Source organism: Suricata suricatta, chromosome X, assembly GCF_006229205.1.
Source record: "Suricata suricatta isolate VVHF042 chromosome X, meerkat_22Aug2017_6uvM2_HiC, whole genome shotgun sequence".
Lineage (NCBI taxonomy): Eukaryota > Metazoa > Chordata > Mammalia > Carnivora > Herpestidae > Suricata > Suricata suricatta.
Window position 1 is genome coordinate 56153947 of NC_043717.1, and position 20229 is coordinate 56174175.

The 20229-nt window shown below is 35.3% G+C and overlaps 1 protein-coding gene across 5 annotated transcripts in view; it reads right to left on the bottom strand.

Moving 5' to 3' along the window:
- Positions 1 to 20229, bottom strand: part of ATRX (ATRX chromatin remodeler) — a 275833-nt gene that overhangs the window by 71994 nt on the left and 183610 nt on the right. For all 5 annotated transcript variants that reach the window (XM_029929461.1, XM_029929463.1, XM_029929459.1 and 2 more), the window contains 2 exons: positions 10116 to 10269; positions 5291 to 5397 (listed from right to left, as the gene is read on the bottom strand). In XM_029929461.1, the coding sequence (XP_029785321.1) occupies positions 5291 to 5397; positions 10116 to 10269 (261 nt within the window). The remainder of the gene's footprint in view (positions 1 to 5290; positions 5398 to 10115; positions 10270 to 20229) is intronic.

Below are 20229 nucleotides of genomic sequence, written 5' to 3' on the forward strand. Positions count from 1 at the left end.
TACATGGCAATGAGAAAGAATGAAATCTGGCCATTTGTAGGAAAGTGGATGGACCTCGAGGGTGTCATGCTAAGCGAAATAAGTCAGGCAGAGAAGGACAGATACCATATGTTTGCACTCATAGGTCTAACAGGAGAACAGGAGAAACCTAATGGAGGACCAGGGGGAGGGGAAGAGGGAAAGAGAGTTGGGGAGAGAGGGATGCAAAACTTGAAAGACTATTGAATACTGAAAATGAACGGAGGGTTGAAGGGGAAAGGGAAGGGGGGAAAAGAGGTGGTGGTGTTGGAGGAGGGCACTTGTGGGGAAGAGCACTGGGTGTTATATGGAAACCAATTTGACAATAAAGTACTTAATAAAAACAAAATAAAATAAAATTGACAAATCAAGAGTATGGATGCTGGCGAGGATGTGGAGAGACGGGCACCCTCCTACACTGTTGGTGGCATTGTAAACTGGTTAGCCGCTCTGGAAAACAGTGTGGAGGTTCCTCAAAAAAAACTATCCATAGAACTCCCTTATGACCCAGCAATAGCACTGCTAGGGATTTACCCAAGGGATACAGAAGTGCTGATGCATAGGGGCACATGTACCCCTATGTTCATAGCGGCACTTTCAATAATAGCCAAATCATGGAAAGGGCCTAAATGTCCATCTACTGATGAATGGATCAAGAAGAAGTGGTGTGTGTGTGTATGTGTGTGTGTGTGGTGACACACACACACACATACACACACACACCATGGAATACTACATGGCCATGAGAAAGAATGAAATCTGGCCATTTGTAGCAAAGTGGATGGACCTAAAGGGAGTCACGCTAAGTGAAATACCTCAGGCAGAGGAGGACAGATACCATACGTTTTCACTCACTGGTCTAACAGGATAAACCTAAGAGGGGACCATGGGATGAGGATGGGGGCGGAAGAGTTACGGAGAGGGAGAGAGGCAAATCATGAGAGACTCTTGAATACTGAGAACAAACTTAGGTCTGAGGAGGGAGGAGGGGAAGGTTTAAGGGTTTGATGGTCATGGAGAGGGGCACTTGTGGGGAAAAGCACTGGGTGTTCTATGGATACCAACTTGTCAATAAACTATTTAATTAAAAGAAAAAAAGAATGTGAGGTCCTCTGGGTCGCTCAGTCAGTTAAGCATCCCAGTTTAGTTCAGATCTTGATCTCCTAGTTCATGGGTTTGAGTCCTACATCTTGGTTCTGTGCTGACAGCTCAGAGCCTGGAGCCTGCTTCAGATTCTGTGTCTCCCTCTTTGCCCCATCCCTCTTCCTCTCAAAAAAAATGAATAAACACTAAAAAAATTTTTTAAAAAGAAAGTAAAAAGACAACCCACAGAATGAGAGAAAATATTTGTAAATCATATATCTAGTAAGAGCTTTGTATGCAGAACATATAAAAGAAATGTCCCAAAACTAAATGACAAGACATGTAACCAAATTAAAAAATGGGCAAAGGACCTTAATAAACATTTTTCCAAAGAATATATACAAATAGTCACTAAGAACATGGAAAGATGTTCAACATAATGAGTCATTAGAGAATTACAAATCAAAATCACAATGAGATATGACTTCATAGCCACTAGGATAGCTTTACAGGCTCACCTCATTTAATTGTGATACTTCTCACATACTGTGTTTTTTTCACAAATTGAAGTTTTGTGGCAATCCTATGTTGATTGGTCTACTGGTGTATTTGCTCACTCTGTCTCTGTGTCACATTTTGGAAATTCTAACAATGTTTCAAACTTTCTCATTATTATTATATTCGTTTTTGTGATCTGTGATCAGTAAAATCTTATGTTACTATTGTAACTATTTTGAGGTGCAACCAATTACACCCACTGAAGACAGAGAACTTCACCAATATATTTGTGTGTGTTCTGACTGATCCACCAATTGGCCGATCCCCCACATCTCTCCCTCTCCTCGGGCCTATTTCCTGACATACAACAATAATGAAATTAGGCCAATTAATAACCTTACACTTGGACTCTAGGTGTTCAAGTAAAAGGAAGAATCACATGTTTCTCACTTTTAGTCAAAAGCTAGAAATGATTATGCTTAATGAGGAAGGCATATTGACAGATGAGATGGGGCTAAAGCTAGCCCTCTTGTGACAGTTAGCCAAGTTGTAAATGCAAAGGAAAAGTTCTTGAAAGAAATTAAAAGTGCTACTCCAGTGAACACATGAATGATTAAAGAAGCAAAAACAGTCTCACTGCTGATGTGAACAAAGTTTTAGTGGTCTGGATAGAAAATCAAACCAGTCATGACATCTCTTTAAGCTAAAGCCTAATCCAGAGCAAGGCCCTAACTCTCTCCAGTTCTATGAAGGCCAAGAGAGGTGAGGAAGCTGCAGATAGAAAGTTTAAAGGAAGCAGAGGCTGACTCATGTAATGTAAAGAAAGTGGTCTCCATAACACAAAAGTGCAAAGTGAAGCAACAAGTGCTGATGTAAAAGCTGTAGCAAGTTATCTAGATCTAGCTAAAATAATTAATAACGGTGGCTACACTAAACAACATATTTTCAATGTAGACATAGTCATCTATGACTTTCATAGCTAGAGAGAAGTCAATGCCTGGCTTCAAAACTCAACGAACAAACTGACTCTCTTCTTAGGGGCTAATGCAGATGTTAACTTTAGGTTGAAGCTAATATTCATTTACTATTCTGAAAATCCAGGGCCTCTGAAGAATTAAGCTAAATCTCCACTGCCTGTGGTCTAAAAAGGGGACAACAAGGCCTGGATGACAGCATATCTGTTTTTGACATGGTTTACTAAGTAGTTTAAGCCTACTGTTGAGACCTACTGCTCAGGAAGAAAGGGCTTCTTTCAAAATATTACCACTCATTGACAATATACCTAATTGCCCAAGAAGTCTGATGAAAATGAACACAATATTAATGTTGTTTTCATGATCTGCTAACACACCATCCATTCTGCAGCCCATAGATAATTCCAACATTCTAGTTTTATGATTTAAGAAATACATTTTGTAAGGCTGTAGCCTTAAAGTCATTGAAAGCCTTCTGGAAAGCATTCACCATTCTAGGTGCTATTAAGAACATTGTGGGGGCGCCTGGGTGGCTCAATCAGTTAAAGTGTCCAACTCTTCATTTCAGTTCAGGTCATGATCTTGCAGTTCATGGGTTCATACCAGCATCAGCCTCTGCACTGATGGTGCAGAGCCTGCTTGAGATTCTCTCTCTCTACCCCTCCCCTGCTTACATGCCCTCTCTGTCTCAAAATAAAAAATAGTAAAAAGGAACATTTGTGATTCTTGGGAAGAGGTCAAAATATCAACATTTGGAAGAAGTTGAATCCAAGCCTAATGGAGGACTTTTAGAGGTTCAAGATTTCACTGGAATAAGTAATTTCAAATATGGCTGACATAGCACTAGAACTGGAATTAGAAGTGAGGCCTAAGGGGCACCTGGGTGGCTCAGTTGGTTAAGCATCCAACTCTTGGTTTCAACTCAGGTCATGATCTCACAGTTTAGTGGGTTCAAGTCCCACATGGGGCTCCATGCTGCCAGCACATAGCCTACTTGGGATTCTCTGTCTCCTTCTCTCTCTACCCCTCCCCAACTCGCGTGCTCTCTCTCTCTCAAAATAAATAAACTTTAAAAATTTTTTGAAAAACAAAAAAAAAAGAAGTGAAGCCTGAAGATAGGACTGAATTGCTGAAATATCAAGATAAAACTTGAACAGATGAGGATCTGCCTCTTATAGATGAGAAAAGATAGTGGTTTCTTGAGGTGGAATCTACTTCTGGTGAAGATGCTGTGAAGATCATTGACATGACAAATGATTCAGAATACTATATAAACTTATTTGATAAAGCAGCAGCAGTGTTTGAGAGGACTGACTCCAACTTTGAAAGACGTTCTAGTGTGGGTAAAATGTTATCAAACGGCATTGCATGCTACACAGAAATCGTTTGTGTAAAAAGTCAACCAATGCAGCAAACTTCACCATTGTCTTATTTTAAGAAATTGTCACATCGACCTCAACCTTCAGCTACCACCACCCTGATCAGTCAGCAGCTATCAATACAGAAGCAAAACACTCTGCCAGCAAAAAGTTACAACTCGCTGAAAACTCAGATGATGGTTAGCATCTTTTAGCAATAAAGTATTTTTTAATTAAGGTAAGTATTTTTTTAATGAAGGTACATACATTTTTTAGATACAATGCTACTGGACACAACAAACTACAGTATAGTGTAAATATAACTTTTATATGCACAGGGAAACAATAAAACTAATTTGACTCCCTTTATTCCAGTATTCCCTTTATTGCAGTGGTCTGGAACTAAACCTGCAATATCCCCGAGGTATGCCTGTAATAAAACAAAGCAAAGCAAAACAAAACAGAAGGTAAGTAAGGACTGGTGAAGATGTGGAGAAGCTGGAACCCTTATACACTGCTTGTGGAAATGTAAACTAGTACAGCCAGTAAGGAAAACAGTTGGTGGTTCCCCAATAAGTTAAACATAAAATTCTCACATGACCCAATAATTCTATTCCTAATTATACACCCAAGGTGAAAACAGATGTTTAAATAAACACTTGCATACATATATTTATCATAGCTTTACTCACAATAGTCAAAAGGTGGAAACAACCCAGATATATTTGAATAAATATGTGGATAATCAAAATGTGGGTATTATCCATACAATGGAATATTAGGTCTTTATAACCTAAATGAATAAAATATTGGCACATGCTACAACATGGAATAATCCTGAAACATACTGTATGAAAGAAACCAGTCATAAAGAAATCACATATATGAATCCCTCTATATGAAAGTTTCAGAATAGGTTAATCTATAGAAACAGAAAGTAGATTGATGAATGACTACTTAAGATTTGAAGAGGTGGAAGGCACAGATAGGAGGGTAATAGCTAAAGGGTACAGGGTTTCTTTGGTGGTAATTAAAATGGTTGAAAATTGTGGTGACAGTTGCACAACTCCATGAATATACTAAAAACCACTAAACCGTTCACATAAAATGGTTAAATTGCATGATACCTGAATTATATCTCAACAAAGCTCTTTACAAAAACAAAAAAATCTTATTTCATGTTACAACGGCAACAATAAAGGCTATATTTATGTAGATAAAGACAAGAAGAATGTGTAGAAAAAACATTATGTATTAAAGTTGTGTGTCTGGGTAGTATTTTTTTAGTGTTAAAATGCTTGTATAATATGTTTAAATGAAGGTTTCAAAAATTATAATACAGAAATGTTTGTAACTTACCTTTATAAATAAGAGGTTTATCTTTATCTTCTGTCTTTTCCCTACTAGCCAATTCAAGAAAATCTTCAATCAGGTCCAGAGATATGAGAGACTGACTAAAAACAAGGCTAAAAAAAAGGATTAGTATTCAAGAATTAGAAGATTCACATAGTAAAGAAATCACTTCTTCCCAAATTGATCTACAAATTCATTGCAATTCTAATCAAAACTATAGTAGAATTTCTGAATAATTAACAAGCTGATTCTAAAGTTTATATGAGAATGATGAACACACAGAGTACCCAAAACAATTTTGAAAAAGTTGGAGGCCTAACTCTACATAATTCCAAAATTTACAAAGCTTAATTAATCAGAATAATGTAGTGCTGATTAAGGGACAAGAAAAATCAATGGAACAGAATATAGGGTCCAGATATAGAGCTTCACAATATAGTTAGCTAAATGGTTTTTCACAAAGAGCCAAAGGCAATTCAGTGGGGAAAAAATGTTTTTTTCAACAATGGTCTTGGCAAAACTCAACACCCATATGTGGGGGAAAAAAAGAATTTTGGCTAAATTTCACAGTTTATACAAAAAGTAATTCAAAATACAGTATAAATCTAAATTTAAAATGTTAAATTGTAGAATGTTTAAAAAACACAATGAAGAAAACTCATAACTTGGGGATAGACAAACAATTCTTAGACATAACATCAAAAGTATGACTTACGGGAAAAAATCTGATAAGCTGGATTTCATCAAAATTCAAAACTTTTACTGTATTAAAGACACTATTTAGAGAATGTGAGAAAAAAGTATTCTTATTAAAAGTATTTTGAGTAATCTGAGACTTGTACACATTCTAATACACTTTGTTATACCATTTCAAATATGTCTACAGATGCCTGATTCTCCATCCCAAAAGTATTCTAATTCCTGATTTTAGCCATGAAAACAGTTTGTTCACATAAAGTCTTATGCAGTATTAAAATATAATAAGTAATTTCAATATAATTACAATATAGTGATTCAACACTTCTACACAACACCTGGTGCTCATTACAAGTGTACTCTTTAACCCCCATCACCTGTTGAACCTGAAACTACCATTATATTGTATGTTAACTGGGACTTAATTAAAAAATTAATATATATATAAACACACGTGTATGTATGTGTGTGTATACTTTTATATATTTATATATGTATTTACATATATATAAGACGAAAGCAGGGTGCCTTGGCAGAGAAGAAGGTAAAAGCGTCACTGGCCCCCTCAGTCTTTGCTCTAGATCACCAACTTTCAACGGCTCTGAGAAACAGTTTGAAAATCACTACTCTCATTTATCCCATTAGTGAGAAGTGGACATAATTATACACGTGAAATGAAAAAAAAAATCTAGAAAGAGAATAAAGGAGGGCTCATTCTCTCCCTTACATATGCAAACAAAGTAGGTTAGTATTTAAGGAACTAGACATCTGTCCAAGCATACTGTTTAGTTTTACCTGATTCTGAAAGCTGTACTATAAGAAACAGATGCTTTTATGACTCCAGAATAACCTTCAACACTCAATGCTGGATGTCTTCAGATTTGGTAGAAACAAAAAGAACAACTTAAGTTATGAAACAGCTGTTGGAGTTAACAACATATGCATTGGCTATTGTATGACTTCCTAAACTCTGCACTATGAAGTCTAATGTCTCTCAGTTGGTACTCCTGGAATATTCGTAAAGAAATGAATTTATTCCCAGTACTAAGTATAAACGGCCAACATTCTTGATCCCTCAGTAGATTGATTATCTTTCCTAGAATCAAAAACTTTATTGAATCACCTCTTTCTGAGATACAGATTAAGTTTCTGGCAGTTACTATAACAAGGAAACTTAAATTCTTAGAAATACTAATTCTTTATTTAATTGGAATTAATCTGAAATTTGGGCTACTATACTGGAAAAAGGTTGACCTGAGTCAGCATTAAGGCTGGTTGTGGGAACCACTGAGCTCAGAAAAATCTCACCATGAAATAGGTGGTGTTATTAGGTTTAAGTGACTACATACTAATGGTTAACTCAACATTTTCTAGTTGCAGATAACATGAAAAACTACTGCCCTGATTGGTAATAATACTTGTATAAACTAACTTGGCTTTATCTATTTTGTTAATGACTATTAAAATATAAAATTAATACAAATCAAAATACATATATAAGAAATCTGGAACTTAAAATGTAATCAAATTTTAATATTTAAGTGAAAGAAAACAAGTTAGAAGGGCTGGCTGGGCTGAAACAAATAGTGTACTGGAATTAGCTATAACAAGCTTATAATAGGAAAGTGGATTGTTGGCATTTCTTCCCACAACTGACATCATGATGGTAGCTTAAAATTGGACAAGGTTGTATTTGACTATGAAAATCAGCAAATGTTACAAACTAGGGCTTTTCTTTCTTGCTTCTTTGCCCTCCTTGTTCTTATTATTTTTTTGAAGAGTCAGTTGTTAAACATTTATCAACACACCACTGCATTGGCTAAAATCACTAAAATTCATTTATGCTTTGCCCTACGAAATAATCAAGTTTACACTTGGGTCAAAAGATCAGCTGCACAAATACAGAATAGAAAAGTCTGATTTGACAACAGTTCCTTAAAAAATAAATAAGAGTCTCAGTTGACCATAAGTTAAATATGAACTAACAGTGTTATTTAGATGTTGGAAAACCTCTCTACTAGACTGCCTGGATGAAGTACAGGGTCCAGGATAAACAAGAACGTGCTTTACTATAACTCTGTAATAATAAAAACTCAGTTGCAGTATTTTGTTTGCTGTGCCCATAATTTGAAGTGGGTGCTAAGAAAACAAGTATGTTTAAGACCTATGCAATTAGACCATACAAAGTGTAGATCAATGAACTGAGAAAAAAAGCTGAAAGTGACAAGAGAGATGAACCCATTATTTAAGGAGGAGACAACTGAAACAGTAGAACTGATGTCTGCAACCTATATTGAAAGGCGTCAGGAAAATAAGATGGATAAATATATATGTAATAAAGAATGTACAATAAAACACAGAACACAGTATAGACAGGTATATGGATATTCACCATAAAATTCTTCTTTCGTGTGTGAAAAATTCCATAAGGAAATGTTGGACAAATAAATAGTGGTAATCACAGTTATGGAAATATATAATTTTATAGTCTTAGTCTGATAATGTCTATAAGTTGGGTTTATAACTTAAGAAAAATCACTGTAAGAGTGTAAAAGAAGCGAAAGATACATTCAATTTTAAACCACAAGGAAAAGTTATAGGGATAAAGTAGAAACTAAAGATAAGGATACAATTTCTAAAAATTTGAAGTATTCAACTATAGGTAGCCTGAAATAGCAAATGTTCTACCATAGGAGAGGCTATGAGAACATCATGATGAAAATTGTAGAAGAGATTTTTGTAGCACTGGCTAAGAAATTGAAAGACCACTAAAATCCCTTCCATATTCTTAAAATTCTTGTACAGTACCCAAATAAAAATTAATTTTAAACTACAGAAGTTGCTAGCAGAAAAGAGCAAAGCGTGTCATAGCAATCATTTCTCCTGACTTCTCAGGAACTCTGAATTCAAATATCCACTTTCTACTTGCATCTCCTATGGATATCTAATAGGCCTCTCAAACTTAACACAGCCTGAAGAGAATTCTTTACTATGTCTAATAAACTTAGTTCTTCCCTATTCTTCTCCATTTTAGTAAGTAATACCAGAATTCACCAGCCTCTTAATCTGGAAGCCTAGGAATCATCTTTGACGACTCTCCCATTCTTATTGCCCTGAATTTAATGTACTAAATCCTGTTATTTCTATTCCAAAACATATCCTTTGCCTCCAACACTAGCTCTCCATTCATCACATATCTGAACCACTTGTTTCTGTGTAAATAAAGTAGCAATATACAACAAAAATAAACTTTAGTGAGTATTTACCAAGTGCAAGGCATAGTAGTTAATAAAAATAATAAAGTGGTCTGTCTTCAAACAACTCACTATCCAGTGAAAAGACATACAAGTATCTTAGAATGTATTAACATTAGAGGTATATTAAAAGATGGAATAGGAATATTAATAGCAGATCTATTGCTTGCCAAGAAAGTTAAAGAAACTAAGTCTGAAACTTTTTAAGATAAAAGCTTTATTTTAGCCTTACGTTAAACTGTTATTAAAAGAATCACAGGCACATTTAAAAAATAGTTTATGATCAAGATGTTAGGACCTTATAACAATCTAAACAGTAAATCTGGTTCAAAACATTAAAAGTATGTTTTCTGAATAGTACTTTTAAGGGTGAGAGTGGAGGGTAGGGATGCAAGGAAGGGAATGGGGACACAAATGCTAGAAGTAAAAACAAACAGGAACAAAAACAAAGGAGAAATGATGGAGAACAGTCAAAGAGGTGAAATACAGTCTGAGAGGCATCCACTAGATTTGGAGATTAAAAGGTTACTAAGCGACTTTAGCAGGGGAAAATCTCAATAAACTGACATGGTAGAAACCACACTGTATAGACTGAAAAATAATTTTAAAGATGGTGAAATATAGATATCCGTCAGAGGCTTGGCTCAAAGAAATACGTTCAAGGTGCAATAGCTGGAAGGGGAAAACAGCACTGAAGAAGTAACCAGAATATGCACTTAGAACTAGTGGCTTAGAAGGAAGATAGCTATCACTACACTAACCAAATAAATTACGTCCTTAGAAAGAAAGAAAACAAAACAGATTTCTTCTAATAAATTGTTTAAACAATAGAATGATTATCAAAAAGTTTCATTTATAGAATAAAAATAGGAGAAACTTACACTTTATCCCCAATTTCCTCTGCCATTCGAAGAATTTCAAAGAGAAGTACCATTTTTCCAGAATGTTCTAAAACCTCAGCATCAGCATCTGTAACAAAATCTTTGTACCAGTCTGGAGCTGGGCTGCTTGGATTAGAAGAGGAAGTAGCTTTACCTATATAAAATAAATGAAACATAAATAAGTAGGCAAATAAGGAAAGAAAACGTAAAGATCCTAAGAGAAGGATTAAGAAAGAGACCAAGAAAAACAGGAGAGAGAGGAAGGGAGGGTGGGGAGGAAAGAGGAAAGGGGAGAGGGGATAAAGGGGAGGGAAGGCACTTCTTGCAAAAAGAGAAAAAAAAAAAAGACCACCCCAGGAGAGAGAAAGTTATACTGTGAGAAAAAGTCACGAGGTGGGAGAGTGGAGTAGAGGGACAAACCCACCCTAGGAGAGGGAGAGAAAGAGACAGGGAGTCAGACACACACAAACACACATATATGGATGCAAAGGAAGAAAAACATTGAGAGAGAGCAGGCACACCAAGTGAGAGAGTAAGCAAGAGAAAGACCCTGAGAAAGCACAACTATGGGAAATAGTGCCTGGGAGCAGAGGGCTCAGAAAAACAGAGACCCTAAGAAGCAAAGCCCCAAAGCACTGAGAGTGTACAACTCCCAATACATATTCCAAAAGACAGAGACTAGGAGAGAAAAAGACCTAGAGAACCGAAGAAAGACAGAGAGAGGTAAGGAGGAGAGGAGAGACGGAAAAGAGACAGACTGACTCAGAAATCAAGAGAGAAAAGATCTTAGGAGCAGGAAACATTTCTCTTTCCTACTAGAATTCTGGAAAACAAATAAGGATTGATCCTGGAATGATCATATCACGTTATATCATTTTGTTCTAATTTTCCCAGCAAACTTTGACTATAAAAGATGTATGTAAGAAGAAAGTAATACAAAAGAATCCATTAATATCTAAACATAAACAGTTCAATTCAAAACAAGAAACATAAAGGTTTGCCTAGTTTTTGTACCTTCCCTCAAGTGCTTTTTAATGCAAAGTATTTTAAATTTTTACATATTTTTGTTACATACAAAATATTTTACACATTCACAAAAGTATATGGAATATAATGAACAGCAGTGTTCCCATATCTCATTTTCATAAATTTTACCATTTGTTAATTAAATCTGCTTCTGATCTTGTTGACGCATAATATGTGACCATACCCAATCGCATTCTCTTCTTTCCCTCCCTTCTTTCTGAGAGGTTTCTAAAATCCTAAATTCTAACACTCTCTAGATTTAGAAGGTATTAAGCCATGTGAAATAAGTCAGACTGATAAGGGAAAATACCATATGATTCCGCCTATAAGTGGAATCTTAAAAAATCAATAAAAAACCAAAAATAATCAGATCTATAAATACAGAGAACAAATAGGATTGCCAGAGGGGAGGGCGAAGGGCAGACAGGCAAAATGGGTGAAGGGGAGAGGGAGATCCAGGCCTCCGTTTATGGAATGAGTAAGTCATGGGAATCAAAAAACAAAAGAAAGCAAAACAAATAAACAAAAAGCAGTATAAGACCTATAAATACAGAGAACAAACTAAGCCATGGGAATAAAAGGCACAGCATAAAGAATAGAGTTAATGATATTATAATAGCAATGTAACAGGACAGATGGTAGCCACATTTGTGGGGAATAGCATAATGCATAAACTTGTCAAATCACTAAGTTGTACACCTGAAACTAATATAATATTGTCAACTATACTTCATAAAACATAAAATAACAAATATATATCAAACTAAAATAAAATCCTCAATTCTGTATTTACTATTTTTGTGTTTTTATATTTTCAGTACAAATGTATCCTTAAACCATGCATTACCTTTCATGTTTTTAAACTGTATGTAACCAGTACATATTGGATATATCTATGACTTACTTTTTCACTAAATGTAGCTTTTCACTTTTCACTCAGAGTCTTACTTAATCACTCTAACTATGTAGAATTCCACTGCCCAAATATACCATCGTTTTTAGCTCTCCTCATAGACATTATGGTATCTCCTCATTAGTCCCTCTCATAGACATATAGATTATCTCTAATTTTTGGCTACTGTCAAATGAACACTCAATGTTGTTATATTTTTCTAAAATATTGTCTATCTCACAAGTTTTAAATTTTATGGCATAAACTTATACTGGTAATTTTTAAAATTATCACTGAACATAATCATAGTCTTTATCAAATACTTCTATTATCTGAGGCCTTTGAAAATCCAATTATGCTGTTTTGTGAGTTAACTTTTGCCAGGATTGCTGCTAACTTATTTTGTTGCTAACTTTTCCTGAAGTTAATAGTTTCTATCATTTTTATTGTCATTTCACTTTCAGTGTATCAGTAATATGTGACAATCTTGGGTAGAAGTCATACATCTACATACTTATTCGGCATCTGCTTCTGCCAGGTGCTCCAAGGGATCAACAACCCAGAATTACTTTTGAGGCATTTCAGTTTGAGATTTTTATACTATGTAATGTACATTCCAATTATAACCTATATAAGGGAAAGCCCATGATTATGAATTCAAAGAAACTATTTTTCTCAACCCAGAGCCCAGAGTGAAACAGGTAAGTTTCTTTGTCATCTAGTTGGATTGATGGGCACATTTTTTCTTCTATCCTATTCTTCAGTGGACTATATATACCTTTAGAGATTCAGCTTTAATCTGGGTTCAAAGAACTCTCGACCTCATTGAGGGCTCAAGGCCTTGTATCCTATTGCTGAGTAGGTGAAAGCGACAACTACTAGTATCAAGACTAGTATATCCCTAGGGCTTCCACCGCACACCTTGAATTGTTTAAATTATCAGTTTCTTTTTTGTGTCTGGGTCCTGGTGATTTCCATTATTTAAAGAGAACTCATTAAGTACTGATATTCAAACCACAATTAAGTACTGCCTAAACATGTCACACAGTTCAAGAATCCATACCTTTTCTTGAAAGTCTTGTTATTTTCTCCCCTTCTTTGTAAGGCAAACTTCTATTTATGCTTCAATATTCAAGAGCCAACTAAAATTTCATTTTAGAAAAGCCTCCTTTGCAAGGCTGGACCTGAGCACTTGGATGGTAAACAACTCTCTGTACTAATATAAAACTTTCCCTGATGAGAATGGCTCATTGTCCCTAGACTGGCTTATTCTCAACATGTATTTTCTTTTTGAGAGACTGAAATTTGGTATGAACCAGGCAGACAATGTTTAAGACATATATAAAAAACTTAGGCACTTGGTATCTAATGAGCTTCTTGGGTAGAGGACACTTCACATGTTATCATAACTTATTTCTGGAGAAATCAGTACATCCCGGGTGACTCCACTGGGAGAAGACTCTTGGTTTCCTCTAGACTCTGCTCCATGTGCCTTTTCCCTTTGCTGATTTTGCTTTGTATCCTTTGGTTGTAATAAATCACAGACATGAATATGACTATATGCTGGGTCCTGTGAATCACTGAACCCGAGGGTGGTCTTGGGGCACCGACAAATAACTTATCAAGGCAACTGTTAACTAAACTCCGTTCTATAAATAGTCAACTGGCCAAGTAACAAATGCTTTCAGGGAATTCTGCAGTTCCACAGATCACACATAACTTCAGCAATGGTTACCCACTAAAAGAAATTTATCTAAGGTGAAAATTTTAGCAATAAAAAAATGCCAGCAGAAAGTTAGTAAAAATGTGGTAGCTAGGTAAGAAGTCTTGGGTAGATGATAATTTCTGTGCAAGTACAAAAGATTCCATTCTAATTTTGATCCTATTGAATACAATCACAATACTTTACAGAATGTCTAAAAAAGTAAAAACTGGTCTTCAAATATAAGGGCTACTCAAGTTAAGGAATATTGTGAATATGTAATTAAAACTTACAAACAGATATTTCATGTTGAATTTTCTTATTTCATCATCCACATGGATTAACTATTCCTTCTGTTATAACCTTGTCCTTATATACATGACAAGAAATAGTAAATTAATAAAAGCCACTCCTTAATATCCATTATGAATATCAAAAAATACTTAACAGGATAAGGCACAAAATAATACAAATAACTCTACCCCTAATTTCTTGAAGCATTTTTCTAAATATATATGTAACTCCCATATTTGAAGCAAGATACACAGCAGTTTTATAAAGAAAAGCATATCTTTAAAGTATTGTATATCTAATTAGCACTACTAGTAGAATGTTAAGCTCCATGAGTGAATTTTGTTCACTGATATAACTCAAACTTCTATAGCAGTGCTTGGCACATAGTAAGCACTCAAATAAATATTTGTCGAATGATTAAATGTGGTATATTAGTGCTAATCTGATGGTCCAATATCACATACAAGGATTCTGTCACAGAAGTTTATATCCATATAATAAATTACAGATATTTTAAAGTGTAAATGCTCGCCAATACAGCTTACTCTAAAAATAGCAAAATAATACTGAATACTTTGAAGTAGTTTACATAGTCATTTCCTCATTAAAAAAAACTATCCTTTTAATAAAATACTAAAAAACAGAAATAGGGATGCTGTAAGTTTAACTTAAAAGACTTATTCAAGATATTGCTTCTGAAAACATTCAGAAAGCTACTATAAAAAGAAACAGCAACTCTGAAAATAAAAATAAAATATGCAGCGAAAATCAGAGCTCAGTTATAACCATCTACTTATTTAATATCCATTTGAAGTTCCAAATACATTTTGGCCCTTTAATCCTTCCTATTTAGGTTTCCTTACATTTCCTATAAGAAAGTAATTATATATATTTTTAATCTTCTTAAGTTGATTTATTTATTTTGGGGGGGGGGCGAGTGCATGAGTAGGATAGGCAGAGAGAGAGGAGAGTGAATTCCAAGCAGGTTCCGTGCTGTCAGCATGGAGCCCGACAAGGGGCTTGAACTCACGAACCATGAGATCATGACCTGAACTGAGATCAAGAGTAGGAGACTTAATCCACTGAGCCACCCAGGTGCCCTGAAAATAATTTTTTTAAAACCTTACACAGTACCAATTGTATATATCTATATACTATGACTTACTCAGCCTTATTCAGAGTAATCTAGATTTAAAATACAAAAATAGTTTTGTTTGAGATCGAGAGAGAAAAAGCATGAGTGGGGGAGGGGCAGGGAGAGAATCCCAAGTGGGGTCTGCACTGCCAACACAGAGTATGATGTGGGGCTTGAACTCCTGAACCGCAAGATCATGACCTGAGCCTAAACCAAGAGTCAGATGCTTAACTAAGTGAGATACCCAGGTGCCCCCCAAAATAGATTTTTATCATCAATTTGTTCTGGAAAATATTTCTAATAAACTATACATGTACACAGCTGAAGAAAATATAAGATCTATCTACATATGAATTACTTCTATTTGCTGCACACACCTAAATTGAAAACATTAGACAAGCAATCAAAATCTGTCATTTAGAACTCACAGCCTTCCCTATCTGCTTTTAAGTTCACGACATATAGCCAGCCACCTAATCTCTGCCCCAATTCCTTTCAACCATTTTTATATGATGACATATTTGGATAACAATACTACTTACATAGCAACCGGGAGAAAATGGAAGAAGTTGCTCATTTCTAGAGTTGACCCAGCTAGCTCAGTACCAACTTGTAAGTGATGAAGGAATCAACACCTCAGCAAACTTTTATTTAACCCCAAAGTGCAAGATGAGCATACCAGTTAGCCTACTCTCCCTCTTCTCCTAACCATAGTTACAAAAAAAATTTCAATGAGAGTATTTTATGAAAATCTTTCTTAGGAACACAAATTTTAAGCTATTTATTTACAATTATGAGATGACTGAGGAGAAATTTAAATGAAAAAGAGCGTCTTAAGAAATTCAATGTCAACTATTCCTTTACTATTCTTAGAAAAATACTCTTTAAACCTAATTGGAAGATGAACATTGACAATAAACTGCCATCATGGGACAACAGCAGAGAAGAATAAGGAGGAAAATTTGGTCATTTAATTTTACTATTCCCCTGATTTGTAAGAGAAGTAAGCAAGGGTCTGGTTAGGCTAAAATCCATTCTAAAGAGGTACTGCAGACAAAAATGTTTTACATATTTTTTATTTCTTAGGCTTTTATTTTAATTCCAGTTAGTTAACATACAGTATAATATCCACTTCAGGTGTACAATATAGTGATTCATCACTTTACTACAACACCCACTGCTCATAACAAGTGCCCTCCTTAATTCCCATCACCTATTTAACCCATTCCCCCACTCACCTCCCAATGGTAACCATCATTGTCAGAATGACTTATTTCACTTAGCATAGTACACTCTAGTTATATCCAGGTCATTTCAAATGACAAGATTTCATACTTTGTTATGGTTAAGTAATATTCCATGTGTGTACACACATACCATCTCTTATTTACCCATTTATCTGTTAATGGACACTTGGGCTGCTTCCATCATTTGGCTATTTTACATAATCTTCTATACACACAGGGGTGTGTGTACCCCTGTGAACTACGCTTTTTGTAGTTTTTTTGATAAATACCCAGTAGTGCAATTATTGGATCAAAGAGTAGTTCCATTTGTAACATTTTGAGTAATCTCCATACTGTATTCCAGAGTGGCTGCACAAGTTTGCCTTCTCACCAACAGTGCACAAGCATTCCTTTTTCTCCATATCCTCATTAGCACCTTTTATTTCACATGTTGCTGATTTTAGCCATTCTGACAGTTACGAGGTGATATCTCATTGCAGTTATGATTTGCATTTCCTTGGTGATAAGTGATGATGAGCATCTTCTCAGGTGTCCACTGACCATCTGTATATGTTTTTTGGAAAAATGTTTGTTCATGTCTGCTGCCCAGTTTTTAATTGGATTATTCATTTTGGGGGTATTGTGTTTTAAAAGTTCTCTTTACCTTTTGGATACTAACCCTTGATCAGATATATCATTTGCAAATATTTTCTCCCATTCCAAAGGTTGTCTTTTAGTTTTGTTGATGATTTCCTCTGCTGTGCAGAAGATTTTTATTTTGATGAAGTCTCAATACTTTATTTTTGCTTTGGTTTCCCTTGCCTCTGGAAACATATCTAGAGAAAACTTGCTACAGCCAATATCAGAGGATTTACTGCCTGTGTTTTCTTCTAGTATTTTTATGATTTCAGGTCTACAGTTAGGTCTTTCATCCATTTTGAATTTATATTTCTATATGGAGTAATAAAGTGGTCTCATTTCATTCTTTTGCATGTTGCTATCCAGTTTTTGCAACCCAATTATTTGTTACAGAGACAATGTTCTTCCCAGTATACATTCTTTCCTGCTTTGTTGAGGATTAACTGACCATGTAGTTACAGGTTGCTACCTGGGTTTTCTATTCTGAACCATTTATCTAGGTGTCTTTTTGCATGAATACCATAATATTTTGACTAATATAGCTTTGTAATATAACTTGAAGTGAGAAATTGTAATGCCTCCAGCTTTCCTTCCTTTCTTTTTAAGATTCTTTTTCTTTTTAAGATTCTTTGCTCTAGGTCTGTGAAAAATGCTTTTGGTATTTTGATAGGGATGACATGATACAGATAGATTGCTATAGGTACCATAAACGTTTTGATAATATTTGTTCTTCCGATTCATGAGCATGAAATGTCTTTCCATTTCCCTGTGTCCTCTTCAATGTCTTTCATCAGGATTTCACACTTTTCACAGTACAAGTCCTTCACCTTTTTGGCTGAGTTTATTCCCAGGAATCTTCTTGCATTTGGCAAATTGTCAGTCTGATTCCTTAATTTGTTTCTGCTGCTTATTAGTGTATAGAAATGCAATAAATTTATGTACATTGATACTGTATCCTGCCACATTACTGAATTTACAAGTTACAGTAATTTTGTGGACTCTTTCAGGTTTTCCATATAGGGTATCATGCCCTCTGGAAATAGGAAAAGTCTGACTCCTTTCTTGCTGATTTGGATGCATTTTCTTTCCTTTTGCTGTCTATTTGCTGTGGGTAGGACTTCCAGTAATATGCTAAATAACAATGGTGAGAGGGGACATTCTTGTCTTAATCCACACCATGGAAGAAAAGCTCTCACCTTTTCCCACTAGTGATGATATTAGCTGTGAGTTTTTCATATATGGCTTTAATATGTAGAGGTATGTTCCCTCTAAATCTACTTTATTGAAGGTTTTCATTATGAATGGATGCTGTACTGTGTCAAATGCATTTTCTACATGTACTGAAAAAATTGTATAGTTCTTATTTTTTTTTATTAATGTGGATTGGATTGTGAATGGTGAACCACCCTTGCAACCCAGGAAGGCATTTGGCCCTGGATTTCTGTTTGCTGTAAAAATTTTGACTACTGATTGATTCAGTTTCTTTGCAGGTTATCAATCTGTTCCAGTTTCCTATTTTTCCCTGTTTCAGTTTTGGTAGTTTATATGTTTTTAAGAATTTATCCGGGGCACCTGGGTGGCTCAGTCGGTTAAGCCTCCGACTTCGGCTCAGGTCAGATCTCACGTTCGTGGGTTCGAGCCCCGCGTCAGGCTCTGTGCTGACGGCTGGCTCAGAGCCTGGAGCCTGTTTCCGGTTCTGTGTCTCCTTCTCTCTCTGACCCTTCCCCTCTCATGCTCTGTCTCTCCTGTATCAAAAATTAATAAAACATTTAAAAAAATTTAAAAAAAAAGAATTTATCCATTTCTTCCAGATTGCCCAATTTATCGGCATAGTTTTTCATAATCTAACCTAATCACTGTGTTTCTGTATTATTGTGTATGATCTCTCCTCTCTCGTTTGTGATTCTATTTATTTGGGTCCTGTCTCTTTTCTTTTTGATAAGTCTGGCTAGGGGTTTATCAATTTTATTAATTTTATCAAAGAACCAGTACCTTCTTTCATTGATTTTTTTACTGTTTTATTTCATCTGTATCATTTATTTCAACTCTAATCTTTACTATTTTATTTCTTCTACTGGCTCATCCTTCATTTGCTTTTGTTTTCTGGCACTTTAGGTATAAGCTTAGGTTGTGTATTTGAGATACTCCTTGCTTCTTGAGGTAGGCCTAAATTCCTATGTACCTCCCCCTTACGATTGCTTTTGCTGCATCACAAAGGTTTTGAACCACCATGTTTCAACTTCATCTGTTTCCATGTATTTTTTATTTCTTCTTTAATTTCATGGTTAACCCATTCATTCTTTAATGAGATGTTCTTTGGCCTTCAGATATTTGTGGGTTTTCCAAATATCTTCTTGTGGATATCTTCCAGTTTCATAGCTTTAGAGTGTATCTTTTTGCACCTGTTAAGGCATCATTTATAACCTAGCATGTGCTCTATTCTGGAAAATGTTCCACATGCATTTGAGAAGACGATGTATTCTGCTGTTTAGGATGAAATGTTCTCAATATAGCTGATAAGTCCATCTGGTCCAGTGTGTCCTTCAAAGTCATTGTTTCCTTCTTAATTTTCTGCTTAGATGATCTGTCACTTGCTATGAGTGGGATATTAAAATCTATTACTCTTATAGTATTATTATCAATTAATTCTTTTGTATTTGTTGTTGTTTTATATTAATTTTTTTTAATTTTAGAGTGCGAGTGGGCAATAGGGACAGAATGAAGGAGAGAATCTTGAGCAGGCTACATGCTAGCAGAGAGTCCAATGTTGGGCTTGATCCCACAACCCATTGTGACCTAAGCCGTAATCAAGACTAGGATGTTGAACGAACTGAGCCACCAAGGCACCTGATTAACTGTTTTATGAATTTTGATGTCTCTACCTGGGGGCATAAACATTTATAATTGTTAGATATTCTTGTTGGATAGCCTCATTATGATACAATGCCTTTCAATTTCTTGTTACAGTCTGGGTTAAACCCTAGTTTGATTCTTTACATTCATGGCTACTCTGGTTTTCTTTTGACGTCCACTTGCAAGATAATGTTGCTGCATCCTCACTTTCAATCTGCAGGTGTCTTTAGGTCTAAAATGAGTCTCCTGTAGGCAGCATGGAGATGGGTCTTGGTTTTTAATCCATTCTGATTCCCTAGGTCTTTTGATTGGAGTACCTAGTCCATTTACAATCTGAGCAATTATCT